The sequence below is a fragment of the Lupinus angustifolius genome, chromosome LG16 (assembly GCF_001865875.1).
Source record: "Lupinus angustifolius cultivar Tanjil chromosome LG16, LupAngTanjil_v1.0, whole genome shotgun sequence".
NCBI classification, from domain to species: Eukaryota; Viridiplantae; Streptophyta; class Magnoliopsida; order Fabales; family Fabaceae; genus Lupinus; species Lupinus angustifolius.
This window is the reverse complement of record NC_032024.1, coordinates 15,022,538-15,049,124: the sequence shown is the minus strand read 5'-3', so window position 1 is coordinate 15,049,124 and position 26,587 is coordinate 15,022,538. Positions and strand designations below refer to the sequence as shown.

Below are 26,587 nucleotides of genomic sequence, written 5' to 3'. Positions count from 1 at the left end.
CCAACCAAGATTCTTATCCTCAAATCAAGACCTCCTAGCCTTGGTGAAGAACCTCAATCTCTATGGTGATCTCACACCAAGAGACAAATCCAGACTACACAAAAACACGTTAAACAACAAGGTATACTAAGCACAATAATGCTTAAAATATGACAAGATAAAGACTCAAAGATTAACCCTTTCACTAACCACTTAAGCCATCAAGATTCAAATGAGTTAATCAATATCAATATACAAATAATTTATCTCTAACAAAATCTAATGCATGAGCATGTGAGCACGATAAGAATGGATACAAAATTATGCAAAAATAGTAAGCATATAACAGCAATTAAACCAGCATAATCTCTCTTCTCACGAATGCAACTCTCTTGCGAAAACACAGTAAAACACGTATGCAAAATGCTCTCTAAACAGCCCTATACAATAGAATGCAATGATATGGGTTTCTGAATAATGCCTTGTATTTATAGCATAGACAATAGGCGGTTACATTTATTGTAAAAACAGTTAAAACAGTTAAAACAGATTTTAGTTATGACACATAACAGATTAGTTAATTGATTAAGGCTTCTCTTTAATCGATTAACGGGGCAACAGAATGACACAGAATTCAGATGAAACAGAAAACACATATTTAAAAGAAAAGCAGTTGAGTTAATCGATTAAGTTACCACGTTTATCAATTAATTGGAACATTTATACATATGTTTCAAATGGTAAACTTCTCATATGTTATGCACAATATATATACATGCTTTACCAATCATATTATGCCTAATATGCACATATAACATGTATGATAGATGCATGAAAATACAATTAACTAGATGATATATCTCATGAATATGATATGACAATTTAGATGGCTTAAGAGAATAACACCTAGGTTCACCTAACCTATACTCACTTACTAAGGCACACATCCCAGACTACTTAGATTATAGACTCAATTTACACCCTAGTCTAGATATGACCCATCTGGTGCCAATAACGGGATGATCTTTTGGTTTGGGGACCAAGTCCCACACATTGTTTTGTTCGAACTGGATTAGCTCTTCTTGCATAGCTATACCCCAGTGTACATCCTCGATGGCTTCATCGATGGTCTTAAGCTCTAATTGAGACACAAATGCAACAAAATTACAAAAGTTTCGTGAAGAGCTATGGGTTACCACTCCCGTAGTTATATCACACAGCACCTTATCGAGTGGATGATCCTTTTTAGTTTTCCACGCGATAGGCAATTCCTGATGTTGCTCTACTTCTGTTTGCTCTGCTTCTTGTTGGATTTCTTCCATGTCCTGGTATGGTACTTCTTCAAGTGTACCTGAAATATCATCATAAAACACCTTTATCTTATGTTTTGGAGAAGATTCGTCAAAATGGACATGGATAGACTCTTCTACTTGCATGGTATATTTATTAAACACACGGAACACCTTGCTATGTAATGAATATCCTAAAAATATGCCTTCATCAGCTTTCGAGTCAAATTTTCCTAAAATTCTTTTTCCATTATTCAAAATAAAACATTTGCAACCGAAAGCATGAAGATGAGCAATATTTGGTTTTCGACCTTTAAAATTTTCATAAGGTGTTTTTGAAGAAGTATGTCTAAGTAATATTCTATTTACTACATAACATGTTGTGTGAACTGCATCAGCCCAGAAATACTTTGGGACTTTGCTTTCATTTAGCATAGTCCTTGCGAGTTCCTCTAGAATTCTATTGAGAACTGATGCATAATACCATGTTTATCACAAAATTTATTAAATTTATGATTTTCTAATTCTCCGCCATGGTCGGATCGAATGTAAATAATCTTTAGGTTAGACTGGTTTTGGATTTGCTTGGCTAGACATTTAAAATATTTATAAGCATTGTCTTTGATGCTAAAATTAAAGTCCAAGTGAATCTAGAAAAATCATTGACAATAACTAAGGCGTAATAGCTCCCACCAAAACTCATAATTTGTGATGGTCCAAACAAGTCCATATGAAGAAGCTCTAATGGTCTAGTAGTGGATATAACATTCTTTTTAATAAAAGAATTCCTGACTTGTTTACATTTCTGACATATGTCACGGGAATCTTGAGTTTTAAAATCGAGTTTTGGAAAACCGATTACTAAATTATTTTTCGATAATTTTTCTAAATGCTTCACATGTATGTGAGCGACGCGTCTATGCCAAAGCCAGATGTCATCTTCTTTTGAAATAAGACATTTTGAGAAAAAGGAAGTGACATCCTCCAGATTAACCATATAAATAATATTTACCCGATATCCGACAAACTTAACGTTATTAGATAATTTATCACGAATGATACAACAGTCAAAATCAAAAGACACAATATTACCTTTGTCGTATAATTGGCTTATACTCAATAAATTGTATTCCAAACCTTCTACATAGAGAACGTTCTCGATTATTGTGTGTGTTGAGTTGCCAATCTTCCCGGTGCCCAAGATTTTTCCTTTGTTGTTGTCTCCATAGGTGACGAATCCCTTCTCTTTCCACGACAAGTCTAGGAATTTTGACTTGTCCCCAGTCATATGTCTCGAACAGCCGCTATCAAGATACCAATTTCGTCCGTGTGTTCGAAGATATACCTGCAATATAGATCACCTGCTAGACTAAGGTACCCAAATTATGTTGGGTTCTTTTTTGTTAGTGACTAGGGAGTTATCTCCCTTTCTTACCCAAGCGTAAACACCACTGGGTATCTCATATCTTCTTATATAACATGAATGATAAGTATGTCCATAAGTGCCACATTAATGGCATGTAGGAACTCTATTTTTCTTATTTGAATTTTTATATTGGCGTGTTAGAGGTCTCCTATATAGTCTATTTTTATGGGATGGGGAACATATCCTAATCCAGTATGGTCACCAACGTTTCTTGTTTTTCTAAGCAGAGTGTCTAATTGGTTTTACTATTTGTGAGTTCTGCGAGTTTTTCATTCAGTTTAAAGTTTTCGTTTTTCAAGTTCTCGCAAGACTCACAAGCAGTATTTTGACATAAGTTATTATTTGAGCAATCGCATGAAGCGCAAGAAAAAATTAGATCTAATGTTTCTCTTTCCAATTTTAATTCATCTAATTCTTTCTGCAGTTGAATTATTTTTTGTTGGTTTAGCAAAATTATTCTTTTTCTCTCGTTACTTAACTTTGCTAATTTTTTAAGTTCTTCATGCATCTCAACATAAGCACTATATAATATTTCATATGAGGGAGAATCAAAAGAAAAGGATGATGTGTCAGAGTATACCTCATCTGAAGTATCCTTGCTACCTGATCCGCAAGCCTCATCTAATATAGCCATTAAGCACAACTTCGCGGTCTCCTCTTCATCTGAGGTGCTTGATGTTGTTTCTTCCTCTGGTACATCCCAGACGATGTATGCTTTCTTTGACTTGAACTCCTGGGGATTGCTCTTCTCTGAATCAACTCTTTTCAGGTAAGTGGGGCACTGATACTTCATGTATCCTAGCTTACCACATTCATGGCAAGTGAAGCGCTCCTTTGTCTTGCCTTTCTTTGTTGATTCACATGCTTCTTTCTTTTGGAATCGTCTAAGTCCTCCTTTCTTCTTCAAGAAATTTCCAAATTTTCGTACTATGAGGTTTAGCGTTTCCTCGTCAATGTCTGAATCGGAGTCGTCATTAACTATCTTTTCAATGGGTTGTGATGTTGAAGCTTTGAGAGATATTCCCTTCTTTTTGCGATCGGACTCCTCATGCATTGTCAAACGCCCAAGCTCCATCTCATGCTCTTGAAGCTTTCCAAAGAGTATTGCCAAAGGCATGGAGTCTAGATCCTTGGGCTTCATGATTGCTGTTACTTTAGGTTGTCATCTCCTGTCAAGACAGCATAAGACTTTATTAGTGAACTCTCCTTTGGTGAACACCTTATCTAAAGCGATATGATGGTTTATAATGTGAGTGAATCGTTTTTGCATATCGGCGATTGATTCACTCGGTAGCATACAAAATAATTCGTATTTGTGAGTTAGCGCATTTAGTCGGGCGCGCTTGACTTCACTAGTGCCTTCGTGAGTCACTTGTAAAGTGTCCCACATTTCCTTGGCACTTTGACATTGAGACACCATAAAGAATTCATCATAGGATAGGACCAAGGTAATGATGTTCTTGGCGCGAAGGTTGAACTGGACCTCCTTGCGCTCCTCATCGGTCCATAAGCTTTTTGGCTTTTCTTTCGGTTCGCCATCCACTAAGTGAAGTGGGGCGAAGGGGCCACTGATTACAGATTCCCAAATATCCAAATCAATATACTCAATGAATATTTTCATTCGGACTTTCCAGTAGGCGTAACCCTCACCGCTGAATATGGGAGGGCGGTTAATGGATGCGCCATCACCGCCAAAGAGGTTGGTGGAGCCCATTTTAATTCCCTTCGGATCACGCGGATGCGGTTGAGCTAGCACGTCGTACTAGCTCTGATACCACTTGTTAGGTATTAGTGGTCTAGTAACACCTAGAAGGGGGGGTTGAATAGGTGTGGCGATTAATAGTCACTGCTTCTTGAACCAAAACCCAACTGCTGGAAAACAGCCCAGTTAATCGATTAACAGCAGGGTTTAATCGATTAACTATTCCACATAACAGAATGATCAGACAGGCAATTTGCACAGTAATTAAAACAAAATTGAACAAATATAATACAGATATTTTTACACACAATTATTAAGTATATGGCAGTAAACAAATATCCAACTTTTCAATTACAGATTCAATTTATAATGGCAAGAAACATAAAGAAGATAAATAGAGAAAGAACAGTGCAAAAAAGGATTTGCATCCTGGTTCGTTTGCGGTCCACTGCAAACTACATCCAGGCCTCCCCTTCTAGATCAGGGAGATTTTCTTTCTTCACAATATTGAAAAATGGATACAAATACCAATTCAATTACAAGCACATAGGACGCTCCCTTCTTGAAATCTAGGATCTCTAAATCCTTGGTTTGACTCTACCTTTCGCCTTTGAGAAAGCCATTCTCACGAACTAGCCCCAGCCAAGATTCTTATCCTCAAATCAAGACCTCCAAGCCTTGGTGAAGAACCTCAATCTCTGTGGTGATCTCACACCAAGAGACAAATCCAGACTACACAAAAACACGTTGAACAACAAGGTATACTAAGCACAATAATGCTTAAAATATGACAAGATAAAGACTCAAAGATTAACCCTTTTACTAACCACTTAAGCCATCAAGATTCAAATGAGTTAATCAATATCACTATACAAATAATTTCTCTCTANGATAAGAATGGATACAAAATTATGCAAAAACAGTAAGCATATAACAACAATTAAAGCAGCATAATCTCTCTTCTCACGCATGCAACTCTCTTACAAAAACACAGTAAAACACGTATGCAAAATGCTCTCTAAACAGCCCTATACAATAGAATGCAATGATATGGGTTTCTGAACAATGCTTTGTATTTATAGCATAGAGAATAGGCGGTTACATTCATTGCAAAAATAGTTAAACAGTTAAATCATATTTCAGTTATGACACATAACAGACTAGTTAATCGATTAAGGCTTCCCTTTAATCGATTAATGGGGCAACAGAATGACACAGAATTCAGTTGAAGATTTGTATTTAAAAGAAAAGCAGTTGAGTTAATTGATTAAGTTACCACGTTAATCGATTAACTGGAACATTTATGCATATGTTTCAACTGGTAAACTTCTCATATGTTATGCACAATATATATACATGCTTTACCAATCATATTATGCCTAATATGCACATATAACATGTATGACAGATGCATGAACATACGATTAACTAGATGATATGTCTCATGAATATGGTATGACAATTTAGATGGCTTAAGAGACTAGCATCTAGGTTCACCTAACCTATACTCACTTACTACGGCATACATCCCAGACTACTTAGATTATAGACTCAATTTACACCCTAGTCTAGATATGACCAAATGAGCATAAGGCCTATTTATTGTTGATTCATCTTCAAGCTTTGTTAGAACTTTGTCTTCATCAAAACATAGGCAAAGACATGCTAGTGTTATCCTTGACATTTTTCACTTTTAAGTATCAGTACATGCATCATGGACTTCTTCTTGATCAAGTGTTTTTTCTTTTGTTGGCTCCCCCTCAAACTCTATTTTCATTTTCACTTGATGACTCTGTATGAGGCTTTAGCATTTCAGCTTCATTAAAAGTAATATATCTACTAATAATGCACTTTCTTTTCTCTAGCCACCATAACTTATATCCTTTCAGACCATCAGGATATCCAAGAAGAATGCATTTCAATGTTCTTGCATCAAGTTTTCCTTCTTTGTTATGAGCATATGCAGGACAACCAAATATCCTCAAATTTTCATAATTTTCCGGAATACCCGACTACATCTCTTGTAGAGATTTAAAACCAATGGTCGTTGATGGACATCTGTTGATCAAGTAACAAGCTGTATTGATAGCTTCCGCCCAAAATTCTTTTGGCAATCCAACATTTGACAACATACATCTTGTCCTTTCAAGTAAGGTTCTGTTCATTGTTCTGCAAGTCCATTTTGTTGTGGATTGTGCCTCACAGTATAATATCTCACAGTATCATGATCCTTGCAAAAATTTCTGAATTCTCTACTGCAGAATTCTAGACCATTGTCAGTTCTCAGTCTCTTGATCTTTCTCCTAGTTTGCTTTTTGATCAAGGTTTTCCATTGTTTGAACTTGACAAATGTTTCACTTTTGTGTTTCAAAATGAAGATCCACACCTTCTTTGAATAGTCATCAATGAATGTTTACATGTATCTGCTACCACCATGATAAGGTACTTGGGAAGGACCCCACAAGTCAGAATGTACATAATTCAGCGTGCCTCTAGTTCGATGAACTACAACATTGAATTTTATCCGACATTGCTTTCCGAAAACACAGTGTTCACAAAAGTCTACCTTCCCGACTTGTTGACCGCATAGTAATCCTTGTTTGGCTAACTCGGCTACACCTCTTTCACTAACATGACCCATTCTAAGATGACATAGTTTCATCATAATCACTTGTTGATGAGACAGCAGCAACACCCGTGATTGTGTTTCCTTGTAGCATGTAGAGACTATTCTCTTTCTTTCCTTTCATTACAACCATAGCGCATTTTGATATTCTTATAGCTCCACCTTCACCTTTGTAGCTATAACCTTTTGAATCTAGTGTTATCAAGGAAATCAGATTTTTCTTCAATTCTGGAACATGCCTTACATCTGTCAATGTCCTTACGATTACATCGAACATCTTGATTCTAATTGTGCTGATGTCAATGACCTTGCATGGAGCATTATTTCCCAAAAGGACCTTGCATCCATCTAAGGGTTGATAAGTGGAAAACCAATCCTTAATGGGGCACATGTGATATGAGCATCCAAAATCAAGTATTCATTCATCTTTTGAGTAGTGCTCTGAGACTATTAGTGCATATGTGCTATCATAGCCATTTGCTAAAACTGCATCTCCATATTCATAAATATTTTCCTTGCCTTTGCGCTCTGGGAAATTCTTTCTTATATGCCCCTCCTTGTGACAGTGAAAGCATTTATACTTTCTAGGTTTTGCTTTAGACTTGGACCTAGATTTTCCTCTTTCACCAAATTGATTTCGCCTCTCTGTTCTTCCTCTAGCAAAAAAACTATCACCTGAGCCTTCAGATCTCGAATCTGATACTCTTTTCTTCAGTTCTTTCGAGTGCAACGCCGCCTTTACTTTGTCCGAGGTCAGATCTTCTCGACCATACATCATGGTGTCGATAAAGTGTTCGTAAGAACTTGGAAGGGAACATAGTAAAAGAATTGTTTGGTCTTCATCTTCAATTTTCAATATTCTTTAGATCAAGAATAATTTTGTTAAATTCATCCAGATGATCTTTTATGGGCTTTCCTTCCTGCATTTGAAGAGTATATATTCTTTTCTTCAAATACAGCCTGTTGGTGAGTGACTTCGTCATGTACACGCTTTCCAGCTTCAACCATAATGAAGTAGTTGTAGTTTCATCTGATACTTCTCGTAGAACTTCATCTCCCAATCACAACAAAATTGCACTATGTGTTTTTTCCAAGTTTTCATCATTCTCATCCTCGGTTAGACTTTGTGGTAACTTTGTTTCTACCTTCCAAGGCTTTGCCCAAGCATTGATAAACTAGTAGAGGTTGTAGAGCTTTCATCTTCAATCGCCATAGGTTGAAAGCATTGATAGACTTTGTTTCTTAGACATGCACTTTCACACTATTATAATTTTCCAGTAACAAGAACAATTCTTTGCGAACACATAGCATATTAAGAATTTTCTTTTAGATCGTACGGCTTAGCATGCAAGAGCTCTACGAGCTCTAATACCAGTTTGTTGAAGCGAAAGACCCATTGAGAAAATATAATAGAGAAAATAACACCGAAAATTTATCACAATATACAATGTTTTGTAAAAGTGTAATATATGTATATTGTTAATATAAAGATTTATATATAATCACTACTTCATCCATAATTCATTTGTATTATTTTTTGAAAAGTCAATAACGATTAAAAATATTGTTAATTAATGAGAGATTAACAACATATATATTTAAGATTAATGATGATTAAACCTCAATAAGATATGATACAATAATGATATAATACATTTTTATATTATTAATACATACATTCACATTTGTTCTCTTGACACAAATGGGATATAATACATTTGTTCTCTTGACACAAATGGGATATAATACAGCATTGTATGTTTGGTTGTTAGCTATCCACTGCATAACTTAGCATCGCGACGAGTAAGTGGCATCAACCTTTAGATCTTATGAGTAATATGAAGTAGTCAAACAATGATCCAATCTAAGCAACGAAAACCGAGGTGGGAAGAACAAGTCTAAGTGGACATTATCACAAACAACAAAACACACCAACATGTTCTTTAGACATTTGCTAACTAAATGTTGAGTTGGTATGTTTGTACCTCTCACTTTTTGCACCGTCCCATGTATCATTACCCCCACCACTCTCTCATCATGCAACTAAAAAGTTAGAGTGAAAATCGTTTACAGGAGAATCTAATACAAGTTAGAGTGAAAATCATTTACAGGAGAATCTAATACTAGAATATAAAAAGAAACTCTTAATTTTAGATTTTTTTTTGTTGAGAAATAATTTAAAATCATTTTAATTAAAGATTTATTTGTGGTAATCTCTATTCAGTACTAAATTTTCCAATACATGTGAATTAGAAAGTTATACACTAAAGAAGAAGGAAAAAAAGCTACTTCCACATTATTTTAACTTTTCCAGTAGGACATGTGTCTTTACCCCTCCTTTTCAATTATTATAATTCCAGATCAGTTATTGATTATTTTGATAATTTAGTGCTGGCACTAAAAAGCCAGTACTCTTTATAGAGAAGTTCAAAACACTCATGAATTATTACTTGCCTTCAGAGTTCAAATCTAGTCATCAAGTTTAGTACTGAATTGTATCTTAAACAAATTATATTTAAGCAAAATAATCGTAAATAAATTATATAATATTTGATATAGGATATATTTATTTCTAATAACTGAATAAATTGGAAAATATATAAATATTTAATCAAATAAAGAGACACATTAAGAAACTATCGTCATTCAACAATTTAGGTAAGTCTCGAGTTTTTATTAAATCCCCCTCGTGACCACTTTATGTTACATATTTTTTATATTATATACTTTGGATTTGGAATGCTGAAGTTTAACCCATGTTTTATATACTTTGGATTTGGAATACTGAAGTTTAACCCATGTTTTATATACTTTGAGAATAAAGTGATCTAATAATTTAAAGAGTCATCTATTGTTGTTGCATGAAAATAAAATGTGAAGGTCATTTCTTATTTCTCAAAAATAGTTTCTAACTTTTACCAAGATGTCTCAGAACTCATAAGGAAATCCAAACATTAATTCATTTAAGGTATATATGTGAAGTGAGTCTTACCTTACTAAATTGAAAATCATGATATCTTATTTAAAAAAGCTTAGTCATACACCACCAATTATGCTGGAGTTTGTTAATATTTAATAGAGAATCACCAAATTTAGAATTATAGATTAAAAATGGAAAATAGGTGACTGAATCGTTTATCTTGAACAAATCAAATAATCAGAAAAGGGAATAATCAATAATAAATTGGGAATTTTAGTTGGGAGAGATATGAGTAATGAGGGTGGAAAGTAACATAACACGTATGTTGTCCCATAGTTTGTGTTATTTCATGTACTATTAATTTGTGATTAGTTAGAAAAATACTTAATAATTAAATTTTAATTTTAATATATTTTTTCTAGTCAATCACAAATCTATAACACATGAAGTGACATAAACTATGGAACAGCAGTTACCATTGCCAGCTATTTCCAACAACAGAATATGGCCCGTGGGATGAGATTTACGAAACAGACGGTTATGATTAACGCACATGCAATTTGTGGTTTTTTTTAGTCCAATTTTACAGTTAACTTAAAAGATTTATATACAACACTCAATGCATTGTTCATATCTATTATTTAATTATATTATTTTTATTAAAAAATTAATGATAATTAAATATGAATAATAAATAATACAGTTACTATATAATTTTTATTTATCATTTTTTTGTATTCTTATATTCAAAATACATATCAACAATTTAATTAATCATCCAATAACTTTTTATATTACCAATATATTATTTAGTATTAATATTCAATCACAACTGTTAAATAAAGCAAAGATAAATTACAATTAAATGTTAGATGGTGTTAGAGCCAATCTTGTGGATGTAACACAGGTGCTTGGTAAATGGCGCATAGTTCATGAAGGGGTCAAATATATTTTTTACGTTTACAACTAATATATGGTATTGATTTTTATTCTTTTTTAAATCAATAATCATTACCTTGTGTATAAATTCATTCAATATTTTGTTGGTTATAATAATTATTGTTTTATATTATCACGTGACAAACGAGTATTGATTTAAGTGGTACATGTTTAATTTCTCTTAAGCAAAGTCTCGGGTTCGATGATTGCTTCTAATGCAATAATATATGTGAGAAACCAAAAAAAATATTATCACATGATTGAAGTATAATTTAAATGAAATCTCACATGTAGTAGTGAGTAAAGTATAAAGTGATTTAAGGCTCTTGAAGAACTTGATCTCAAAATATATATTGGACTGGATTGATTTTTTTTTATTTTATGTTATCACAATTTGTTTAAGACATGTTTTATTTAAAATTTATTATAAAAATAATATGATTAAATTATTTTGATATACAATGTATACTTAATTTTATTTCAATCTCACAATTTGTTTTGGACTCTAGATTTTGTTCAAACTTCCACATTCAAAATTCATATGGTTAAATTTATTTTTAAAGATTTGGGTCCAAAAATTTCCCCGGCATCAAGCCTATATATGTAACAGCTGCCTATATTAATTGTATATAAATATAATATAAGAGTTTAAAATCTATGCACTGATAGTGTAAAATATTTTACACTTTCAACATATCATCCACTGTTAATTTTTAATATTTTTTTTTTAAGTCAATAATAGCTAACATATGTGGTGGAGATTTGCTGACAGTGTAAAAAATACTTACACTATCAGTATATATATATTAAATTCATAATATAATGTTTGTGCATAGATATTACACACTTGAATAAATTCATTTGAGTTTAAATTATTAATTTCCTTCAGCATGGAACATAGATGGTGTCATAATTTCTTATTTAGTTGCTCTCACTCTCGGCCACACACAACATCATTAGAAAAACACACTCCCACACACTTTCTCACAGAACATTCCTTCATTCCAAACTCATTTTCTAAAGGTACACAACACATGACACATTCTCTCTCACACATTCTCAATTACCTTAATCTCTCTAGGTTCTGACATCATCCTTCAATTCTAATTATCATTTTCCTTTTCATTGAATTTCTTGTTGTTATTGTTATTACCATGTTTTTAAATTATGGTAGCAGTTGTGGATTCTGTGATTTCACTTGTTGTTTTAATCATGATTTTAAATTATTGTTACGGTCGTCACTGCAATGAATTGCATGTGCTAGAAAATTGTCTCAATTGCTATTACAGACCATAAGTTAGAAATATGATTGTGATATGATGTAATGTTTTAATAGGCATTGAATGTTTAATGGTATATTCTTTTTATGATAAGGAAGATCTTTGATGAATCTGTTTCATGGTATCTTGATTACATGATTGAGTTCCTTAGATCTTATGTTGTGCGTGACATCTGATATGCAAATTTGGTGTCTTTATGCAGCAATCAATAAACATCAATGGCAGATGCTGAGGATATTCAACCCCTCGTTTGCGACAATGGAACTGGAATGGTTAAGGTATGAAATTATGAATCAATGGATCAAGCTTTTATTTGTTGTTTTGTATAGGATTTGTTACAATGTGATTGCAATATAATTAGTACATTGTGTTTGGCATGTCTTAATTATTTTTTGTGTTGCAGGCTGGTTTTGCTGGGGATGATGCTCCAAGGGCTGTGTTCCCTAGCATCGTGGGTCGTCCACGCCACACCGGTGTGATGGTTGGAATGGGACAAAAGGATGCATATGTCGGTGATGAGGCTCAATCAAAGAGAGGTATTTTGACATTGAAATACCCAATTGAGCATGGAATTGTGAGCAACTGGGATGATATGGAAAAGATCTGGCATCACACTTTCTACAATGAGCTTCGTGTAGCTCCAGAAGAACACCCTGTCCTTCTCACAGAGGCACCCCTCAACCCGAAGGCCAATCGTGAGAAAATGACTCAGATCATGTTTGAGACCTTCAATACTCCTGCTATGTATGTTGCCATCCAGGCCGTCCTTTCCCTTTATGCTAGTGGTCGTACAACTGGTAATTGATCTTCTGTTCTATGTCAATTTTGTGTTTTTTAGTTTCAAATCTAGTTATGATGTACAGATGTAATGATCTTCTTAAAATTTGATTCTTTGGGACAAGATGAATGTTGTCAATTCCTCACTGACCAAGTGACACAAAAGCTCAATTGTTAGATGAAAGCTAATTAATTACATTATAAAAAATGTCTTATAAATATCTATAATTGACAACTTTTGAACAATTTTGATTTTTATAATGTAAAGTACCGTTAAGAGTAAAGTTGTCCAGAGTTGTTGTAAATATAACAACACTCATGGCATTTTGATGCATATATATGTCATTAATATTTTGTGTTACACCGGATTTGACACCCGGTAGGGCATGCATGCTTTTATATCAGCACAGTTGGATTTGTATATGAGTGGGGTGTTGTCTTGGTGTCCCATCCACTAGCATAAACAATGGAGCTCTATATATGTATATACTGTATTATTTGTAGTCTTGTAAGGAGGAATTTCATTGGACATAGTTCACCATGGAGTCATATTTTTATGTTAAACATTTTGCTAGGATTAATTATGTCACCCATTTTGTTCATTTCATTATGAGGACAATTTGGTTTGTGGATGCTGATAGCTATTTAATGCTACACCTTTAAATTGAAATGTGTTGATGTGGTTTCTATGCTGGTTTGTTTTAGGTATTGTTCTGGACTCCGGTGATGGTGTCAGTCACACAGTCCCGATCTATGAAGGGTATGCTCTCCCACATGCAATCCTGCGTTTGGACCTTGCAGGGCGTGATCTCACCGATGCCCTGATGAAAATCTTGACCGAGCGCGGGTACTCTTTCACTACTTCAGCTGAGCGTGAAATTGTGAGAGACATGAAGGAAAAGCTAGCCTATATTGCTCTTGATTACGAGCAAGAGCTAGAAACTTCCAAGACCAGCTCAGCTGTTGAGAAGAGCTATGAGCTACCCGATGGACAGGTGATCACAATAGGCGCTGAAAGATTCCGCTGCCCCGAAGTTCTGTTCCAGCCATCCATGATTGGGATGGAATCTTCTGGCATCCACGAAACAACATATAACTCGATCATGAAGTGTGATGTCGATATTAGGAAGGATCTCTACGGTAACATTGTCCTGAGTGGTGGTTCCACAATGTTTCCGGGCATTGCTGATAGGATGAGCAAGGAGATTACAGCATTGGCTCCAAGTAGCATGAAAATTAAGGTCGTAGCACCACCAGAGAGGAAGTACAGTGTCTGGATTGGAGGCTCCATTTTGGCATCCCTCAGCACCTTCCAACAGGTAAAGTGTATAACTTTTACTAGGTTTGCATTGAACTGTTGGATTCTGTATAGATAATAATGCAAAGAAATGAAGAACTTTTTATTCCAATAAGTAAAAACTTCATAAAATAAAAAGCAATAGCAAAATAGGAGGAAATAACATACATAATACTTGCTTATGTGGGCATTGATAGAGTTCAGTACTTTGCAGAAGTTAACTCAAACCACTGAAAGTAAAAAATGTAATTTACTGAGGCTAAGTTTTAATGTGTTGTTTCCTGATATGTTTTCTTTTGCAAGTGCAGATGTGGATTGCGAAGGCAGAATATGATGAATCAGGGCCATCGATCGTTCACAGGAAATGCTTCTAAGCGCGGAGAACGAGAGGTGGACCATGGAATTTACATTATATACTTCATACTAAAGAAATACCATCAAGTGGTTGAGGATCTTTCATTTCCTATTCTTTACTGTTTCTTTTATCAGGTTTCTTTGTGTCTTCCTTTTTTGATATGTTGGGATAAGAGCATAAAGGTTAGCAAGATATGTAAGATTCAATTTAATTTCCCCTCTATTTTATTGTAGAAGAACTGTGCACTCTGTAACTGATTGGGTTTGGTTGATCACAGTTCTTTTCATTATGTATTCTGATTAGCATAGTGCTATTTGCTTGATTTCTCTGCAACAAAAATTTCATTGTTGGAAAATTGAAGATGTTGTTCATCTTTATAAGTTGTACTTGGATCTAATTATATTAGTTGGTAAACTGTAAGTGCTATTATCTGAATAATTTGCAAGTAAGATAGTAAACAATAGTAAGATATTTGTGGGGGAAAACATAGAAAAAGAAAAGAAAAGAAAAGAAAAAGTAACCCCATGGAGTGGTGGGTTTGTCAATGGATGTATAATAACAAATTGCTGCTCAACTAGTTTGGTTGCATAGAATATTAACTGAGTAAACAGACTAACAACTAACTAAGAATTCATTTGTATCCATAGTTGCATGGAAGAAAATTACTTCCTATTTTGCTAGCAAAATTTTTATTATCATAAATAATCACCCATGTGTATTGTATGTAAGAATGGAAACAGGTGAGACTTTGATACATTTAAAAGTCTAATCTTATTTGTTAGTCTATTTAAAAGTTTGTTATAATATAAGGTATTTAAATATCCCAATAAACTTTCAAATAGGTTAAGAGGCTTGTCTTTAAATAGGCTAACCTTTATTGCCATATCTAATATCTCAAATTTCCAGTATCAAATTATTCTGTAGCATCTATATATTTTTATTTATTTTATGTGTATTTTATATAAAATAGTTAATATAAATATATAATAAAATTATATATGCTAACTTATTAGGCTTTCCAAACTTTTTAAGAACACTGTATTTAACCAATTTTAGGTTAAATAAGTGCTTTTTTAGAAGAGTGAGTCTGACATTTTATTAATAATGTCTGACATTTAGCATGTTTTCACTCTGAATGAAAATATTGTTCGAGATTAATTATAAATTAATGATAATTAATGAGTGTTACATTGACACCCCTGAATTTTAGTCAAATTACACAAACTATCCTTTATTTTTTTACACCTTTATAAAAAAAATTCTAATTTTTACACTTTTATTACACTGACCACACTGCATGAGAAATAAATTTAATCTTTTAAACAAAAAATATGATAAATACAATTAAGTTAAACAAAATATGATACGTTGTTGAGACAAGTCCAAATAATATACAAATTATCTTTATTATTTGTTGTTACAAAATGCATCAACAATTTCAAAAAGATATAGTATAATTTACTCATAGTTAATTAATTAAATTCATATATATTCAAAACCATTGTTCATAAGTAAGATGTTTTGATTTTACCATTATGCATGTGGAAGTCATGTGACTAATTTTGTCCCGAGCTGAAGAGAAATTTAATGGAAGGATAGATTTGAACATTTGGCAAATTTTAAGTACATGCCTTATAGTTGAAGGACCAAGATTAAAAGAAAGATGTTATATACAAGGGTGATTTTAAGTTTCACCAATACAGAGTTTCAAGCTTAAATTGAAACAAAAAATGAAAAAGGAAAAGTACTATTAGGAAGTTGGGCAATGGAAATGGAGAATGAATAAACGGATAAGTTTTATTAATTGAAAATGAAAGAATTAAATAAATCATTGAAAATACAATAGCATGAGTAATATAACTACATTAACAGAGCAATCAATATATAGGGTTTATGAGCTTTCCTTTTCTTCCTCTGCACTGCAATGCCTAAACAATATCATTAATCAAACGCTTATGGCGATGATAATGCTTCTCCATGAAAACTTTAGAAGCCCCTTCCACAGTTCTACGCCACGTCTGCAATAAGCAATGGAACATTATGAGTATTTATTTATTTAAAAAATGTTATAAAACAACAGAGACATTGTTGCTGAGTGATTTGAGCCATGGAAGCAAGAAGCTAGTATTCATAAAATTAGATTGTTGGTGTAAGATTCCGCTAGATCTTAGAATGACTAAAAGAGTCGATTCCGCTAGATCTTACAATAACACTTTTTATCGAGAGGACACTTTGAAAGAGATTAATTCGTTATTCATAATGGGTAAAAGTACAAAAAAAACCACATTGTTATTCATATAAAGCAACTAAATTTTCAATTTCAAATTAGTACCCTCCTAACAACTCTAGAAAACAAACTTATTACCAAAGAAGAATGATCATCATCATTGTTCTATTCTTCTTTTAGTTTCTAGTGTAAGGTTTGATTTAAGACACCAACAAACAGAGAAAAAATGGCAGCAGGTGAATCCAAGAAAGTAGATATATATAATTTTATGAGTGTAAATCTACTTATTCCCTATCTTATTCATTAGAGATGTAATGATTTAGATCTATCATTAATTTAAATTATTGGATTCTTCTAGAATTGATGGATAGGATGTTCTCCTCTAATTTTGTTATCAAACGTGTGACATGAAAATGAATGATTGATGTATTATGAAATGATGGTATATGACTTATAATGTATACATATTTTTCTCAAAAATGATATGTTAAGAATTTAAGATCCTCTTTAAGAATGTAACAATTTGATTACTTTAAAGAAATAATCACTTTCTCAAATATAATTTTATAAATTGTTATTAAACAAAAATAAATTAATTCAATGTATGGCCATTACCTTCTGAATAGTTCCCAATAGTGACTTATTTCTCACATCCCTTGCCCTGATCTGCCGGAGCAACACCGATCTCCGTGTCATTGCAGCCGGCAAAAGCGACCTCCTTTCCACTACGGCGGCGCCACCATTTGAAGAGCTATCATATTGATCTTCCCTCATTCCACGACTCTTCTTCTGCCTTTTGATGACACCCAACTCCAATTTCTTCTTCTTCAGGGACTCATCAGCAAATTTATTTAGCAACTCCTTCGAAGATTTCTTAGTTAAATGTTGAACCTTTGCATCAATAGAAGGAGCAGAAGTGGGAATAGTTTCCATTAGTGAAGTGAAGATATTGAAATGTAAATGGTATATAACTAACTATATTAGTATGTTGAATAAAAGTACATGGGTATGTATATAAGAAAATGTTAATGTTAATGTTACTATATGATGGGTTTTATGAGGGAAGAAACTATGTTGTTGTTGTTGTGTGTACCGTTGTGGGAATTGAAAAGGAAAATTGGTAAAGGAAATGATTATGATTATTGAATAATAGAAGAGATAGAAAGGGAATGAAATATAGCCGTTGGGGTGTATTATTAAAAAAAGGCTTAATTTTCCAAAGACTATTATTATGTCTTTGTTTTTGTTGTATCTGTATTTTCATGCGAATTATGTAATGTAACAGCATGGCATGTGATTTTTCTGAGAGTAAAGATACAACAAGTTGCAGACCTGCACCTGAAATCTTTTTTTACCATTATCTGATTAAAAAAATTAATTTTTATTACAAAGAACAAGTTATTAGATTTCTTTAATGGCCTTTTGTTTTTTATTGATGATAAAGAAATGATACAAATTCATTTGTATAGAAGATTTACATGGAGTTTATATTACTGGTCCTAACACTTACTTTTGTTTATTAATTAATAAACTACTTTTATTGTTATGAAGTATAGGAGGTTGGATATAGATCAAGAATGACACAGGTTTTAAGCAAACTGATAGTTTTAATTGATTATAGGAAATGAAATAACGGAAAGACCTTCTCACTAGCATTATTTATTGAGAAAAAAATATATGGATAGATCTTCAATAAGTTTTATATAGTGTTATTGTGTTATTAATTGTTCATATTTTATAATCATTCATTTTTTAAAATATAAATAAGTGGTGGATAATTTGAAATTACATCTTATTTATTGATTTTGTGTAACTTATGTAAAATTTAACCAATGATAAAAATACCGTGACTATCATGCATATATTTTGTTGCAAGACCATGTAAAAGAATTTGGAAAATTTATCATATGATCCTAAACTATATGGTTTATGATGTCTTTTTATAATTGATTTCAAGTAACAAATAATTTAATAAAGAAAATGCACAAACATAAATACCAAAAAGTATAGTGTAATATATGAAATTCCCATTGAGTAGGGTGTGATTATGATAAATATACTCAACCTTAACTTCACACAGAGATATTATTTTTAAATTTGAACTTGTAAATCTTTGGCAGAGATCTATCCTCATATAAATATTATAATAGAAAACTAATTAAAAAAAACAAATGCAAATAAATATACTAGTAAACCTACAAAAATATATTAGTGAACCAAACAGCCATAAGCAAAGCACTTCGTAATCTGCATAGGTTTTTCTCTTTCTTCATTCCCGTGGCGGGAATCTTCTCCCTCTATTATCTGTCGCCATTAATGAAGTAACATATGGGGATGTAGCTCAAATGGTAGAGCGCTCGCTTTGCATGCGAGAGGTACAGGGTTCGATCCCCTGCATCTCCATGTTCTTTTATTATAAAAAAGTTTTATTATTTTTCCGATTATGCAAACATTAGAGCTTTTCCATCCAATTGAATTGATATATATGCCTTTTTATTTCTTTTTCAAATTAAATAACTATAAATGGATGAATTGATTACAAATGTAGCAAGACCAAAATTTCAAAAAACTAGGTGTATGAAAAATCTATTAATATGATACGTGACAAAGTACTAATAAAATATTCAACCATGTTATAGTTTTCATGAAGTTAGTTAATATTAATCTATAATTATCTCGGTAAATAGCAAATGATATTAAAAACGTTTTCCACAATTACATGTCAAAACTCCTTATTTCAGAGTCCAAACTAGCCGTTAACCCATTTAAAATGGTATATCATTCTTACTCTTTTTTCTTAGATATTTCAATGTTAGGATGAATGTTACAAAGATACCTTAAAATATAGCAATATCAGATTAATGTAATTAAAAATTTGGAAATAGTATTATAAAAAAAATTAAAATCAAGCTCTCAAATGGGTTAGAGGAAAACAAGAGGTGTACTAGCTGTTTTAAGATGAAAAATTACATCATTGAACATGCATATATAATGAATTTAAATTTTCTATATTCAACCCAATATCATCAATAAGAATGTGACACATATTTACTAAATAAAAATTAAGTTAATTTTTCCATTTAAATTATTATATCTCGCAGTATATGAATAGTTTGAAACATAAAGACAACGTTATTTTGGAATATGTTCATTAATAATGAATTTAAATCTTCTATATCATTCTCCTATACCCAACCTAATACTACCAAGAAGAATTTGACACATATGTATTAATAAAAAATAATTTAATTTTTATAGTTAAATTATTATATATGTAGTACATGATTAGTTTGGGACATAGAGAAATAATTATTTTAATAGAGATGATTTATGTTGTTAGATAATATCTATAGTAATATATAAAGTCAAAACATGATTAAGGGGCAAATATGTAATTGAACAAACATATTTTTTATATTCCAATTTTGCCCTTTACTATATCCAATGTTTTTATGTTTGCATTTGTAACATACAAGTTGCTAATAATTTTGTGACACGAGTTGTAAATGATTTTGTAACATACATGTTTCATAAAACATAAAAATGAAGAAAATTTAATTGGATTTGATACATTTTCTTATCTCCAAGAAACTTTGAGAAAATTGTAGGCATAAATTGAGAAATTTATAGAAACTTTTGTATATACTTGATATCAGAAAAATAAGAATGTGAGTAAACAAAGTTAATATAGATAATGACGAGATTAAATCCACCCTTGCCCCACTGAAATCTGTGCCTTTATGCTATGTTTGGTTTGCGAGAGAAAATAAAAGGAAAGAAAAGTTAAGAAATGAAAAATGAAGGAAAGAAAAATAGTGGAAAGTAGAATGATTTTTTAGTTGTTTGATATGAAGGAAAAAGAGAGTGGGGAAATATGCGATGGAACAAATTGACATAAATATATACAATTAAAGATATATAAAATTAACAAACAAATTTATTTTAGAATTAAATATTCCTATAAGTAATGATGTATAAAAAATATATTTATGTTAAAATTAATTAATTAAAACATTATTAACACAAATTTCAAGGCAACTCAATTTATTATATTTGTGTATTCATTCCATAATATTTCATCCATAATTTTTTATGTATAAGATTATAATTTTATTTTGATGGTTGGTTTCTTACCATTTTCTCTCTAAAGTGGGGTGGAAATGTTTTTTGTGTGACTCGCCCAAAATTTTCTTTCCACCCTCTTTTTTTTCATTAAGCAAAAGAGGGAAAACATTTAAATTCATCCCTTTTCTCCTCTCTCCTTTTTTCCCCTTTCATTCTCAGTAGAACCTAACAAGACTTCAATCTCTCAATGGTGTAAAGGTATATTGAACTATTTTGTTATACTTTTTCAACAAAATGTATTTTTTTTTGTTTAAAGCATCTTTAAAACAAAATTTCAGTAAAAAGTGCTTTTGATAAATAAAAACAACAACAATTTCTCCAAAATAAACAAAACCAAAAATGCTTAATAGGATATAAAAAATTAAAAGAAGAAGCACATCATAACCTCATCACATGATTCTTGAACATGCCCCTCAGCATTTGGAAAGCAGATTCAACAATACTAATCTTAAGGACACACAAGGTTCAAAATTCATTGTTAACCACAAGACAGAGTATTTGAATGACTTTATATTAAAGGAAAATAATACCATCTACGACAAGGAGAATAATATTTTCATTTTTATTTAAATTCATACATTATTTTATAATTTATTATAAATCTTCATAAAATAAAAATACATCTATTTTTTTCCACAATGACAAACATCTTTCTTATTTTTATTTGGGTATCACAATCTACCCACATTTTTATATATTTTTTAATAAATATAGCAAAATATTAAGAATAATTACTTATTTATTAATAAAATAAAAATTGTTATAATTTATTATAAATATTAGAAATCAATTCTAAATTAAAAATCGTTATAATTTATTATAAATATTAGAAATCAATTATAAATAAAAAAATATAGTTTTATTGATGACATTTATGCAATCGGTGGAATTTTCGTTTAAGGAAGAAAAGTTGGGATTGTTCGATTTTTTTTTAAAATTTTCGTTTATGCAAAATTTTAATTTTTTGTAATGATGTTGGATTTTTTAATGTTTATGAATATACTTGTACTTATATTTATTGTTGTGTATTTTCATTGGTCTTCTCTCCTCAAGAATGAGTGTTCTTATTTAATTACTTTTGTTCTTATTCAAGAACAAAACACAAGGAATAAAACATTGTTACACAAATTGACACTACTACATTGATAAACCAGATCAACATGCAACCATAATGCAATAATCGAACTGTTCAAAAACCCAAAATCTTATTCCAAAATCAAGAAACCATTATGGTACTATCCTGTTACTAGTACCTATATCAGGTTCAACAAATTTATTCTCAATAAGCAAAGATCATAACACATTTGACAGCATGGAAAGTTAAAACTTTCCAACATGAAACCAACCAAGTAACAATCACAGCTTATTCTTGTACCAGAATACACCTTTGCTCTCATCAACTTGATCAGACTCAACATAAATACAATCTCTTGTCTCTCTCCACAATGCCTTGTAAAAAGGGGTCCCATCAAAACTATAATACTCTCCCAAAATTGGTTTTATTGCCTTTGTAGCCTCCATTGCATGATAATGTGGCATTGTTGAGAACAAATGATGAGCAACATGTGTGTCTGTAATGTTATGGAAAACCTTGTTCAGAATTCCATAATCTCTATCCACTGTTGCCAATGCTCCTCTAAACCAGTCCCATTCAGATGAATCATAGTGTGGCAATGCAAGATGAGTGTGCTGCAAGTAAGTAATCAACACCAAAAAACCATTCACAATTAGCAATGGAACTCCATAAACACACAAAACCCATGTAAGCCCTTTTGCCATGATCAGCTTAAATAGTCCATAGTACATAGCAACCACTCCTGCATCAGATAGGAATATTTGGATTCTTTCGCGGTCCGAGAAAATCGGACCATATGGGTCATAGTGACAAGCAAACCTAGCATAAGGCCTGCCTGAAACATTGAAAGCCAAGTAAAGAGGCCAGCCAAGGGTAAGGGTGACAGTAATTGTAGCAAGTCTTCCTATTGGGTTGTTGCTAAGGTATTTAGAGTACCATTGCATACCAGACTTCTTCTTAGGCACAAACACTTCATCCTTTTCAAGAGAACCCGTATTCGAGTGGTGGCGACGATGGCTGTATTTCCACGAAAAGTAAGGGACTAACAGAGCTGAATGAAGAATAAAGCCAACAGTATCATCAAGCCATTGGTAATCACTGAATGCATGGTGGCCACATTCATGAGCAATGACCCAAACACCAGTTGAGACACATCCTTGGATAACCCAATAGATAGGCCAAGCCAATAAAGGGAAAGGACTAGGAAGTTGGTTGATGTAATTTGTGGCAATGTAATAGAGAATGTAGACAATGGTGAGGTCATAGAAGACATAGGAGAATGAACGAGGAATGGAGCGATTGAAACAGTGTGGTGGAATGGCCTTCTTAACTTGGCTAAGAGTGAATGGAGGTTTGGCAACAGGGACACGTTTCACAGTTTCAGTCTCTGATTCCATGCTCGTAACAGAGGATCTGCCACCAGCTCCCATTTTTGCACAACCTGTACATAGCAACAACAGTGATTTTGTTACATAAATCTTCAATGTGATGAGCACATGTCTACCATATACAATTGTAAATAATATAGTGGAACAGGACTCTAGGATTATCAGCAATAAGATTTAGTGCAAGTTAGTTTTTGGAGGGAAAAAAGGCTTGTAAAACATAAGGTACATTCTGTTAAATGGCTCTCAAGCCTTTTGTGCACTTCTTCCCCTCCAAGACTGCAACGAGTTGGATTTGAGAAGGGAATGAAGGGAAAATGGAGACTAAAAAGTCATTAAATACAATTGTAAAATGACTCTGAAGCCTTACATTTTCATTCATTTCCCCTTCTAAAACCAACTCCCAAACAAACGATTATGTTTGCAAGTGACACTTTGGAAGGGAAGGAAAAGAGAGTCATAAAATACACTTGCTAGATGACCTTAAAGTTTTCTCTTACTTTCCAAAATCACAAGTGGATGATAAAAATATAGATGCATGAAATTTTGGCATGAAAATGTTAGATGAAAAGAAAGATATATACAAAAACTATGCACAAGAGATCTACCATTTATCATCTTTTGTACAATTTCCATGACCTTAACCTATGAAGACAAATTTGGACATGAAGAATCAAATAGTGTGGTACCTTAAAATTTACAGGACCATGGGATCATAATGTTTTTCTATCTATCTGTTAAGACTACAAGGTTATGTGAAATTTAACACAAGAAAATCATCCTTATCCCTAATATAATATAGTTTCTAAATGCATGCAGAATGAACAACGTGTGTGATCTTTAAAACAAGAACTCTAGACTGGTCATTCTCAAATGCTTGGAGAAAAGATAGTAACTGAGTTATTATTCTAATTACTGAGTTGTTCTTCTAATTACTCTTTTCAGTTTCTTCCTAGTTCATACCTCCCTTGTGATAAGAGAAAATATGCCAATACACGTTATCAAGGGTCAAGAAATATATATTAATTAACGCCAAAAAAATCAGCAGGTTATCCTAACTCATGGTTAATTACTACTAATCTCACGACAAGGGAAAAGAAACAAAACAACAACGTAATCACAAATTCATTTTTTTTATGTAACAAAATATGGAACTAGGATCTTCTGTCCCAAAATATTTTCGTCCCCATGTCCCAAACCGATCATATCTCACCAAATCACATAAAAATATTATGTTATATTTTTTTTAAATTTTCTTTTCAAGTATGTGTCAAACTTCTATTGAATTAGGACACAATGGGATACAAAAAAGTGGGACAGTTGATCTCATTCCCAAAATATGATGAATTTTTTATTTAATTGATAGGGATTTGATTTTGACTTACCTAATTGAGGTCCAACGAGTACTAGAATAAATAAAAACAAATGCACATAACACAACCAACAACTCCTATTGAGACAATATGTATGCATCATTTCTTTTATTTATATGTGAGTCACTTCCTGAATGTGAATTATATTATCAAGTACCACTTTTAGGAATCAAATAATTAACATTTTAATTTATTTGAAAATCGAGTGAGATATTATACAACTACGTAAACGCTTTCTTAATAAATAGTTGCAAACTCACCACTCAAGTAAAAGAACAAAAGTCCAACAGTAACACCAATTGACATGGGCAAGATAATAATTTAATATTGATTTAATAAAAACAATATTAATATTAATAAATAAATAAAATTCGGAGAACGGCAATCTATAGACGTAGCATCAGATTCAATTTCTTTTTCTGTTCTTTCCTGTGATACGTTGATGATTTTAGTAAGTGGATGGAAATTTTTTAATGAGGACCCACCTAATAAGGTAATATTTAATGAAATTTTTTATAATTAACTTAATATTTTTTTAAAACACAAATAATATATATAATATTTCAATTCAACTCATTTTTACATTCATTTTTCTCTTTCCTCTGAGCTGTATGCATTTCCAAACGACATTTGGTTTTTATTCTTTTTGTACTAACAAAATATATCTCGTTACTTTTAGGTAAATAACTAATTCATTTTGGATGTGATTACATATTCTAAGAAATGACATTCTTAGGAATGAAACTCATGATATTTTGATCATCTTATAGATCTAATGAGATCTTATGTCACTAAACTAACAACTAGGTATTTATAGCTAATGACATAGTCTCTCTTACAATAAGAAGTAAAAAAATGAGCTATGATTAAAAATAAGTATAAATGTGTAAAATGTAAAAAATGAATAAACATAAATAAAAATTAATTTAGAAGCTGTGTAGAGTTGAGAAAAAATCACCTTTATGATGTGGTGTTGGAAATAAATATGTTTTAGTGAGGAGAAAAATTAATTGTATTTGAAACAAGATCTTTATTACTTTTTTCCAAGTACCAAAAAGGTTACTTACTTTTTCAAAATTATCAAGTTATTTATATGGACATTTAAAAGGGTTGAAACTTTGCACCTGCCGATAAATTGGAAAAACCCTTTATTTTTTCATGAAATTAACTCTAGAGGCTATATTTGTAGACAACAATGATATAAGGTCTCAATAGATCTCATAATAACTAAAATGTTGAGGTTTTGATTCTTCATCCTAACACTTATTAGGAAACACAATCATATAACTCTAAATAGATTAATTTCTTACCAAAAATAATAAAATACTTTTAAGAAAGAGAACATTAATTAGGACGGCACCAAACTGTACTGAGTTATTTATTAGCATGGACTTATTTTTGTTAATAATTAAAATTTCTAGATAGAATTTGGTTTGACAAATTGTTTTTATGACTAATGATCTGAATTTAAAGTTTTTTCCTTTAAAATAATTGTGCATTTGTGCTTCTCAAATCATATTTACATTAAGCTTTTAAATTAAAATAACAAATGTGCATCATATCAAAATGAAAAATATATGCATTTTGTGTAACGGAAAATAACTTTAGGATATTCTTATTTTCAATGAAAAATCTTAGGCCCTAATTTACAGACAACATCCAATCAAAAGCAAAACCTTTCAAACAAAAATATAACAAGTCCAACTGAAAATTTGTAAGGAAAATTATAGCAGAGTAAAATTAGTATTAGCATTTTTTTACAATCACAACAATAAATAATGGATAATATACAAAAAAAAAAAAAAAGAAAGG

At 31.8% G+C, this 26,587-nt stretch overlaps 3 protein-coding genes and 1 non-coding gene across 5 annotated transcripts in view; 2 read left to right on the top strand and 2 right to left on the bottom strand.

Moving 5' to 3' along the window:
• On the top strand, nucleotides 11,821-14,883 carry LOC109330276 (actin-97-like). Of its 2 annotated transcripts, none has more exons than XM_019564414.1 (5): nucleotides 11,821-11,903; nucleotides 12,362-12,439; nucleotides 12,565-12,958; nucleotides 13,644-14,257; nucleotides 14,544-14,883. In XM_019564414.1, exons 2-5 carry the CDS (start codon nucleotides 12,380-12,382, stop codon nucleotides 14,607-14,609), a joined length of 1,134 nt encoding a protein of 377 aa, XP_019419959.1. In that variant the 5' UTR covers nucleotides 11,821-11,903; nucleotides 12,362-12,379; the 3' UTR covers nucleotides 14,610-14,883. The 2 variants fall into 2 exon arrangements, with proteins under 2 accessions (XP_019419959.1, XP_019419958.1); XM_019564413.1 differs by having other exon boundaries at nucleotides 11,860-11,962; nucleotides 12,364-12,439.
• LOC109329477 lies at nucleotides 16,472-17,930 on the bottom strand. The gene is made up of 2 exons (XM_019563157.1): nucleotides 17,433-17,930; nucleotides 16,472-16,608 (listed from the first exon to the last, which is right to left on the bottom strand). The coding sequence occupies exons 1-2, from the start codon at nucleotides 17,748-17,750 to the stop codon at nucleotides 16,519-16,521; spliced, it is 408 nt and encodes a 135-aa protein (XP_019418702.1). The 5' UTR covers nucleotides 17,751-17,930; the 3' UTR covers nucleotides 16,472-16,518.
• TRNAA-UGC lies at nucleotides 19,148-19,220 on the top strand. The gene has a single exon. It is a non-coding gene; the product is annotated as a tRNA-Ala (tRNA).
• LOC109328907 (delta(12)-fatty-acid desaturase FAD2-like) overlaps nucleotides 22,066-26,587 on the bottom strand; it is a 6,740-nt gene continuing 2,218 nt past the window's right edge. The window contains exon 2 of the mRNA XM_019562548.1: nucleotides 22,066-23,458. Coding sequence (XP_019418093.1) covers nucleotides 22,299-23,447 — 1,149 coding nt within the window. The 5' untranslated portion in view covers nucleotides 23,448-23,458 and the 3' untranslated portion in view covers nucleotides 22,066-22,298. The remainder of the gene's footprint in view (nucleotides 23,459-26,587) is intronic.